The sequence below is a fragment of the Coregonus lavaretus genome (assembly GCF_964263955.1).
Source record: "Coregonus lavaretus genome assembly, chromosome: 18".
NCBI classification, from domain to species: Eukaryota; Metazoa; Chordata; class Actinopteri; order Salmoniformes; family Salmonidae; genus Coregonus; species Coregonus lavaretus.
In genome coordinates, this window is record NC_140005.1 from 43,610,720 (window position 1) to 43,620,732 (window position 10,013).

At 45.2% G+C, this 10,013-nt stretch overlaps 1 protein-coding gene across 1 annotated transcript; it reads left to right on the forward strand.

The window, feature by feature from the left end:
* The first annotated feature begins 666 nt into the window (after positions 1–666).
* Positions 667–7,394, forward strand: LOC311145832 (RNA transcription, translation and transport factor protein). The gene is made up of 8 exons (XM_084182156.1): positions 667–837; positions 1,418–1,542; positions 2,497–2,596; positions 3,545–3,622; positions 5,143–5,231; positions 5,536–5,604; positions 6,240–6,288; positions 6,946–7,394. Exons 1-8 carry the CDS (start codon positions 777–779, stop codon positions 7,098–7,100), a joined length of 726 nt encoding a protein of 241 aa, XP_084038282.1. The 5' UTR covers positions 667–776; the 3' UTR covers positions 7,101–7,394.
* The last annotated feature ends 2,619 nt before the right edge of the window (positions 7,395–10,013 follow it).

Here is a 10,013-nt window from a genome sequence, read left to right on the forward strand (position 1 = left end):
ACTAGGATTAAATGTCAGGAATTGTTAAAAATGAGTTTAAATGTATTTGGCTAAGGTGTACGTAAACTTCCGACTTCAACTGTATATCCCAAACGTATTTTGACATTTTTAAGCTTGAAAAGCTGGTGAATGGCAAGTTGAATGGCTGCTTCCTGGGCTTAAAAGAGAATCGCCATATTCAACGTCTCCTGTAAACCCAGATTCTGGTTCAGGACCAACCAGTGTATGCCATATGCAGAAGCTGTCAGGAGGGTTGAGGGAGTGAATGGCCCTCAAGGGCCCATGGTGGTGTATAGGCCTTTACTGCAGGCTACAGGGATGCCCTCTCATCAGCACGACCCAGAGATGTTGCATTTGAAGAAGGTGGACTTTGTGGTTTTGATTGCAATGGTGGTCAATTACATGGCTAAGGTGGAGAAGTGGTCCGGAAGGATGGAAGTTATTGTGGATGCAGCAGATCAGTTCCATTTTATGGCAAAGGATTTACTTGAGCTAATGGCACAAGCAATACCACCATCTCAGGCCCCGGAGCCTGGGGAGGGGGGTATGGATTTTTATTTATTTTGTGTGGATTAAGCCCCTCCCCCCCCCTTTTTTTTTTTTTTTTAACCCCTGTACAGATGGTGGCGGTAATGCACCATAAACATTGGATGCCAAACCGCCTTTGAACCCCACAGAAGAAGTCTGCTGGAAAGCCACAGTAGAAGAACTGTCTCGCTTTCGGCTACAAGTTTCGCTAACGTTAGCTATAAAGCTAGCTAGAACAACTTGTCAACATGTTTCGAAGAAAACTGACAGCTTTGGATTACCATAACCCCTCTGGGTTTGACTGTAAAGGTAGCTACAAAACCATGATAAACGAGCTATCTGCTAATGAATGACGTGCACTTTCAGAGCCAGCCATGGCCATGCTCAAAATATGTTAGCTAGCATCTACCTTTAGCTAACAAGCTGTTACTCTCAGTCTAAAACGTTTCAATACAGCCACGCCTGTAATATGTATGCATGCTTTGTTTATATTGGCTGGGTTTATGTCATTAAAAAGGATTAACCTGTGATTCGTGTTAGGTAGTCAGGTTTTGTACTTTTGTGCATTAGCCCAGGTAACGTTAGCTAATTAACTAGCTTTTTGGGAAGTTACTAACAGCAGTGCCAAACAGGCAGTGGAGACCGAGAACGTAACTAGCTAGCTAATGTTAGCTAACTAGCTAGCTAGGTTAGGGGTGGCATCGGAAATTGATTCCCAATCTATGTCTTGTTTGTATGTATTGTGACTAGTCGTATGTGAATTTCTGCCGGTTGTATATACCAACAACAACAAAAATCTACTACCACTGGCACATTTGTGCAGGTCAGTTAGCTTTGCAGAGTGCATCTAGCTATAAGTGTCACTTAGCTAATGTTCTGTTTTGCACAGATGAGACAGAGTTCAGGAATTTCATTGTGTGGCTGGAGGACCAGAAAATCAGACACTACAAAATTGAAGATCGGGGCAACCTGAGGAATATCCCCAGCTCGGAATGGCCCAAGTCCTTTGAGCAGGTGAGCAGCAAGGCTAGTTACAGTTACTATACTGGAAATAACCTTGGGTCAGAAAAAGTGTTGTGTTCATATTACATCCAAGTAATACGACATGGATTGTGAACTGTAGAAATACGTTTTGCGATGGATCTGTGTTCTTTCTTATTGGAGAAGTTTATGTAGTATCTCCATGTGTCATAATATTTTCTCCTTACTGAACCATGGTGGGGCTCTTTTCCCACTTTATCAACATATCTATTAACAATGTGTTATTTCCACCCCTAACCGTTTACATCATAAGCAAAACAATCAAGCCAGTTCAGTTGTCGAACGTTACAGATAGAAATGCCATTAATAGAACTGACATGATTAGTTCAAAGCGTCGGAGAGGCATGTTTGTTCTACATTAGCCTACATCTATCTGAATGTTCCAAAACGTTGTGTCCTGTTCAACATGCCCCAATATCAATCAGTAGGCCTAATAATTCTTAAATGCTGATAGTAAGCCAATTTACCACCCTCATCACTGGTCTCCATAGCTGTGATTCACTCTTCTTCATTGGAGAACCTCTATTGGGGTTGTGAAGTTACCATCCCCGTTCCCTGGCCGGGAAGCTCCCTTTGTCCTCGCATCCTCGCTTCCAATTTACATTTTTGAGAAAGAGGGGAGGACGGGATGAGGAAAGACTATTGAGACATAGCCCCTGTCAGTGCTTGTTTTAGTTTTTCCAGTGCAAAACATTTTGCTACGGCGTGGGCTGATGAATACACCCCTGGCCCCAAGCGCTCTGAAATAAAGAGCTACCCGGGGACAGCTAGTAACGACACCACTCCGATGGATGTGAACCATTGAAGAGGAGTGCATCACAGCTATGGTCTCAGGCACCTCGTATACACGGTACAACTGTTCAGGAGGGCACACTGGGGCAAGTTTTCTCCCTGCGGAACATGAGCCTGACCCTGTTTCCTACGCAGTATCTTCAAGATGTGAATTGCCCATTCACCGTCGAAGAGAGACAGGAGTCAGTGGACTGGTTGCTGGGTCTAGCCGTTCGGTTGGAATATGGCGACAATGGTACAGTACTATTTTCTCTGTATATCTTTTGCTTTATTGAAAGCATTTTTATAGCCATATGATTCGGTGCCCATTGTGTGTACTTGGGCTACTTGTTGTGGCATATTACTACTTTGACTATTGTAGTCCATAGATGATAATACAGTAAATGTTCAACCAACCTTGTGTAGCAGGGGTATTCAACTCTTACCCTACGAGGTCCGGAGCCTGCTAGTTTTCTGTTCTACTTGATAATGAATTGCACCCACCTGGTGTTCCAGGTCTAAATCAGTCCCTGAAAAGTAAAAAAATGTAGTGGAACTGGCTTCGAGGTCCAGAGTTGAGTTTGAGGGCTGTATTGTTGTGGTGGTGGTGATCATGTGTCGTTTAGCCACTAGATGGAAGCATTGTCTTAAATGGCAACTTTGACTTCTTGGGCTGCTCTACCATAAAGTATAATCTAGTCGTGGTTCCACCCTCTCTTGCCATACACTGTATTGTCATTGTTCAGGAATGTTAAATAAATGTGCTTATTAAAAAAGTATTTGTTGTAAAAACAGTTTGGTGGTGGTAGTAGTATGTAGTTAGTGGGGGGCATGGACTAAGTGGTCACTGTCTGGATTTTTGTGTCCTCCCGAGTGGCGCAGTGGTCTAAGGCACTGTATCGCAGTGCTAGCTGTGCCACTAGAGATCCTGGTTCGAATCCAGGCTCTGTCATAGCCGGCCGCGACCGGGAGACCCATGGGGCGGCACACAATTGGCCCAGGGTAGGGGAGGGAATGGCCGGCAGGGATGTAGCTCAGTTGGTAGAGCATGGCGTTTGCAACACCAGGGTTGTGGGTTCGATTCCCACGGGGGGCCAGTATGAAAAATAAAAAATAATGTATGCACTCACTAAGATAAGAGCGTCTGCTAAATGACTAAAATGTAAATGTAAATGCAATGTTGTGTGTCCTGCTGGCTCCCCAGTTGAGAAGTACAAGAATTGCCAGCCAGCCACAGCCACCAAGGCGGAGAAACCCTCGGATCCCCTCATCCATCTGGATAGTGAGCACAACCACTCCTTCCTCTAAATGCCTATCCCCTCTCTCCCCTTACCTCTCTAGTCTCTCCCCTTACCTCTCTAGTCTCTCCCCTTACCTCTCTAGTCTCTCCCCTTACCTCTCTAGTCTCTCCCCTTACATCTCTAGTCTCTCCCCTTACCTCTCTAGTCTCTCCCCTTACCTCTCTAGTCTCTCCCCTTACCTCTCTAGTCTCTCCCCTTACCTCTCTACTCTGTCCCATTACCTCTCTAGTCTCTCCCCTTACCTCTCTAGTCTCTCCCCTTACCTCTCTAGTCTGTCCCCTTACCTCTCTACTCTGTCCCCTTACCTCTCTACTCTGTCCCCTTACCTCTCTAGTCTCTCCCCTTACCTCTCTACTCTGTCCCCTTACCTCTCTACTCTGTCCCCTTACCTCTCTACTCTGTCCCCTTACCTCTCTAGTCTCTCCCCTTACCTCTCTAGTCTCTCCCCTTACCTCTCTAGTCTCTCCCCTTACCTCTCTAGTCTCTCCCCTTACCTCTCTAGTCTCTCCCCTTACCTCTCTAGTCTCTCCCCTTACCTCTCTAGTCTCTCCCCTTACCTCTCTAGTCTCTCCCCTTACCTCTCTAGTCTCTCCCCTTACCTCTCTAGTCTCTCCCCTTACCTCTCTAGTCTCTCCCCTTACCTCTCTAGTCTCTCCCCTTACCTCTCTAGTCTCTCCCCTTACCTCTCTAGTCTCTCCCCTTACCTCTCTAGTCTCTCCCCTTACCTCTCTAGTCTCTCCCCTTACCTCTCTAGTCTCTCCCCTTACCTCTCTAGTCTCTCCCCTTACCTCTCTACTCTGTCCCCTTACCTCTCTAGTCTCTCCCCTTACCTCTCTAGTCTCTCCCCTTACCTCTCTAGTCTCTCCCCTTACCTCTCTAGTCTCTCCCCTTACCTCTCTAGTCTCTCCCCTTACCTCTCTAGTCTCTCCCCTTACCTCTCTACTCTGTCCCCTTACCTCTCTAGTCTCTCCCCTTACCTCTCTAGTCTCTCCCCTTACCTCTCTAGTCTCTCCCCTTACCTCTCTAGTCTCTCCCCTTACCTCTCTACTCTGTCCCCTTACCTCTCTACTCTGTCCCCTTACCTCTCTACTCTGTCCCCTTACCTCTCTACTCTGTCCCCTTACCTCTCTACTCTGTCCCCTTACCTCTCTACTCTGTCCCCTTACCTCTCTAGTCTCTCTCATCCTCTCTACTCATCTCTCTCATCACTCCCTTCTTTGTCCCTGATGTTCTGTGATAGAATCGTTTGATTAAAGAAACCAGTGAACAACGTAGTACTAAAGTGGGTTAGCTCAACCGTGTCTGGGCCAGACCACCAGACTGATTACAATCTCACACACACACACACACACACACAAACACACACACACACACACACACACAGAATCGCACCAACAGGGACTGTTGTGACTAGCTGACTTCATGAATGTAACTGAGTCAACAGCCTCCATGTTGTGTTGAAAATAAGTGTGTGTGTGTGTGTGTGTGTGTGCTCCTTAAGGCAGCAACCCAGACTTTAAGGCTGGCGTCATAGGCCTGGCTAGCCTGCTGAAGATCCAACGTCACGACGACTACCTGGTCATGCTGAAGGTGAGAACCAGCGGCAACCGAGCACCATGTCAGACGTACTAATATCCTTTTCACACTACTGAGCCAAGCTGTGCCGAGCTGTAGTGCGAGGACCTGGTTACACACCCACTATATTTACTGGAACCGTGCTGGAAAGGACCATGTGAAAATAAAATTTCTGAGACAGTACAGTTCAGATCGGCGCTTTACTGTGAAAAGGGTCTTACTAATTTCTTATGACCATGTTGTAAATGACGACCCTGTGCAGATTTCAGACTTGAGCAGATTTGATAACAATGGTGTGGTAATTTCCCTTGTCTAACAGGCTATAAGGATCCTTATCCAAGAGAGGCTGACCCCAGAAGCCATAGCCAAGGCCAGCCAGTCCAAAGAGGTGAGCTACTCTTGAAGGTTGAGTCTTTGACTGACGGAGATCCACCTACACATTTAGGCTTCATCAAAATGCGTTGTTTTGAAATGTGATCCGAAAGAGTACCCACAATACTTCAGACATTGGTCCAAACTGTATTTGTTTTCTTCCTAATACTTTTTGCGTTGAATTGAGCCTGCCTGGTGTGCCAGATGGACAGGTTTTGCACTGGGAAAGCTCAATTAAGCGCAGAGTGTATTTGAAAAAAAACTAATGCAATGTGTACCCAAGTCGACATACCTCTATTCTCTCAATCTGACATGATAATACACGGGAACTCTCAGCACACATTACTGCTCAGGGGCCGTATGTATCAAGCATCTCAGAGTACTGATTCAGGATCAGTTTAGCTTTTTAAATCACAATGAAAAGGATCGGACATGGACCTGATGCTAAATCAGCACTCCTACTCTGAGATGCATGATACATACGGCCCCAGAGTGTGATATGTAAGGCCTGTGTGCAGTGGTCTGGGAGTCGTCTCCGTGGCTATGCTATTTTAAGAGGCCGGACATACAGTATTTCGGCACTTACTGTGTCCCGATTGCCTTTTAATTGCTGTGATGTATCTCTTTCTGTTTTTGCCTCGTCTCCTCAAGGGTCTACCTGTGGCCTTGGACAAGCACATCCTCGGCTTTGATACCGGAGGTGAGTGCTCGCAGTCGAGTTTTTAAAGTAATCCACACAGGGCACATTTTAAAGGCACATTTTAAAAAAGGACTGTTATCCTTAGTATCCTCACAAAGGGATTTTGTCCCAAAAATTACATTTAATTATCCCATGTTCTTGTGCCCAAGACAATTATAATCATCTAAATGGGCTCCAAACATTCTGTCCTATTGATATGATAGACATGGCATTTATCTTCGCTGTACTGTAGGATTGCGTGGGTGGGTAGAGCCGTCCCATTGTGTCAAGATCTGTTCCAGATCAGTTGGTGAAAAGGCATTGAACGTGTCATTGTGGAGACTAGTGTCATTTCCCCGCAAACCACTTTGTTTGAAGTGGCCTGTCATGTCAACCTAATATCAGGCTATGTCAGGGCAGGGGTTGTGCCTACTTGCAGGGAAGGATGTATGTAAGTGTTTTGATGGATCACTACAAATATAGCTTTATTAACCCCCTTATTTGGGTAGAAGACATCATAGGGAAAACAAAAGCACAATTACATGCATCCTACTTCATACACGTGGTCCTTTATTCATACAAGAATTGAACTGTGGCCTCAGTTGCTGATCACCGACTGAGCATAATCTCTTACTCTGGAACATGGCCCCTAACGGCGTGCACCTCCTTTCTCTGCAGACGCCACCCTGAACGAGGCGGCTCAGATCCTACGTCTGCTCCACATTGAGGAGCTACGGGATCTGCAGACCCGGATCAACGAGGCCATCGTAGCCGTCCAGGCCATCATCGCAGACCCCAAGACAGACCACCGCCTGGGCAAGGTCGGCAGATGACCTGGCCTGCCTGACCCCTTGACCTCTGCCTTTAACCCCCAACACACACGGTCTGTGGAAAAGCAGTACCACACAAACTATACATGGATATTGGTCCAAGATCCTGTCCTTATTTTATTTTAGCCACCCAACAACTAGGACTAAGCCTTTGTGAGTTTCATAGTTTTTTTTTTTAAATGGATTTGGAAGGTTGGAATGAAATGGACTAGTTTTTTTTGTTTTGGAGAAAGAAATGCATTTTCGTGGAATGAGTGTTGGAATGAAAATGTATGAAATACATTGGGGGGAAAAAGAGTTGGAGAACGTGTTTTATTTATTTTGCTGGGTTTGGGCCAAACCCAAAGATGGAATGAGAGAGAGAACAGGTCAGGAATGTCCTGAATCACATTTTATTGTTATAAATATCACATCTTAGAACAGATAAAGGATTAAAAAAAGAACTGTGGTAGAACAAATATTTGGCAATTCCATGTGGTGAAATACAAAATTATTAGTGCACAGAATACTCCAATACTGCATTGCTGTGTGTTCATTCAATACACATGAACATAACAGGACTTGTGGCTCAAATATCTTTTATTTTTATCTCTTTGGCTTTCTATTAAAAAAACTCACAAATACAGTAGAAAGTATAAAATGGGGTATAAAACAAATTGACAACTTTATTTGCGGGGGAGGGAAGTCATGGTTGCCGTTTGTAAATTTACTCTGGTGGTGGTTGGTGAAATCTTTGCTCTGTCGCAAGTGTCCTTCATTCGCCGCCTCTGTAGAAGTCTACGACAGAAGGGTTCTCACAGGGGCAAGCACTTCAAGACTCGCCCAAAATAACACCATAAAACGATCCTCTATCATTAGTGTCTCCCTGCAACAGAACTACATTAGGTCGCAGGACAGTGGACATCCTTGATAACTATACCACACTCCGCTATCATCAGTCACAGAACAAACATTACTTTCCAAATGTGTTATTTTTTTACCTCTGTAAATACCAGGGGAGAATGACTGCCCCCTCTCATTGAAGCCACCGAAGTTCAAGGCTGACTGCAGGCATTGTTAGCATAAAACAGGATCTCCATTATCGTGAATAGAAAAATGGCGATCTTCGTGTAAAAAAATGAATAATCAAGGACAATCATGGTATCAATAATAGCTTCTAATACACAAGATGTATGTCCTTGAATCGATTATTTAAAAAAATCGCACACAGAGGATAATTTAGTTGCTACTGGCAGCCTGCAGTACCCCAGTCAACCTTCAACTTGAGTTACTCAATGAGATGAGGCAGCACTGAGCTAGCCTGCAACGTCATTTCCTGGAGTTGCTCAAACTGCGCATGTCTCCTTGAGACGCCATCTTAACCGACTGCATTTGTCTTCAATGCGCTATTGAGTCTTCACATAGGAATGAATGGTACCACATGATCAATGGCTTTGTCCATTCATATAATGCAAGACTGAACTCATAGGGCTCTATGGCTTTGGAGTGCTTTGATGTCTCTGCAAAGACTGGTCACATTTCGTCACATGGGTCTGAAGTACTGTGATTTGGCAGCAGTTGACTTCTACTTTTCCCCTTGAGGAACTTGCTAGTTGACAGGTTCTGTGCCAAGGCTCTTTGTACAGCCAAAGGTCATTTGGCTTCTTTTTTGTTTTGTTGCAGGTGTCCGCTCTGATACCGTCACATCAAAACTAAGTATGGCCCCCAGTAGAGTGCATTCGGTAAGTATTCAGACCCCTTGACTTTTTCCACATTTTGTTACGTTACAGCCTTATTCTAAAATTGATAAAATTGTTTTTTATTTCATTATCAATCTACACACAATACCCCATAATGACAAAGCAAAAACCGGTTTTTAGAAATGTTTGCACATGTATGAAAAATAAACTGAAATCACATTTACATAAGTATTCAGACCCTTTACTCAGTACTTTGTTGAAGCACCTTTGGCAGCGATTACAGCCTTGAGTCTTCTTAGGTATGACGCTACAAGCTTTGGCACACCTGTATTTGGGGAGTTTCTCCCATTCTTCTCTGCAGATCCTCTCAAGCTCTGTCAGGTTGGATGGGGAGCATCGCTGTACAGCTATTTTCAGGTCTCTCCAGAGATGTTAGATCGGGTTCAGGTCTGAGCTCTGGCTGCGCCACTCAAGAACATTCAGAGACTTATCCCGAAGCCACTCCTGCGTTTTCTTGGCTGTTTGCTTCGGGTCGTTGTCCTGTTGGAAGGTGAACCTTCGCCCCAGTCTGACGTCCTGAGTGCTCTGGAGCAGGTCATCAAAGATCTCTCTGTACTTAACTCTGTTAATCTTTCCCTCGATCCTGACTAGTCTCCCAGTCCCTGCCGCTGAAAAACATCCCCACAGCATGATGCTGCTACCACCATGCTTCACCGTAGTTTCCTCCAGATGTGACGCTTGGCATTCAGGCCAAAGAGTTCAATCTTTGTTTCATCAGACCAGAGAATCTTGTTTCTCATGGTCTGAGAGTCCTTTAGGTGCCTTTTGGCAAACTCCAAGCGTTCCTTTTACTGAGGAGTGGCTTTATGGTAGGAGTGGCCACTCTACCATAAAGGCCTGATTGATGGAGTGCTGCAGAAATGGTTGTCCTTCTGGAAGGTTCTCCAATCTCCACAGACGAACTCTGGAGCTCTGTCAGAGTGACCATTGGGTTCTTGGTCACTTCCCTGACCAAGGCCCTTCTCCCCTGATTGCTCAGTTTGGCCTGGTGGCCAGCTCTAGGAAGAGTCTTGGTGGTTCCAAATTTCTTCCATTTAAGAATGATGGAGGCCACTGTGTTCTTGGGGACCTTCAATGCTGCAGAAATGTTTTGGTACCCTTCCCCAGATCTGTGCCTCAACACAATCCTGTCTCGGCGCTCTACGAACAATTCCTTCGACCTCATGGCCTTGTTTCT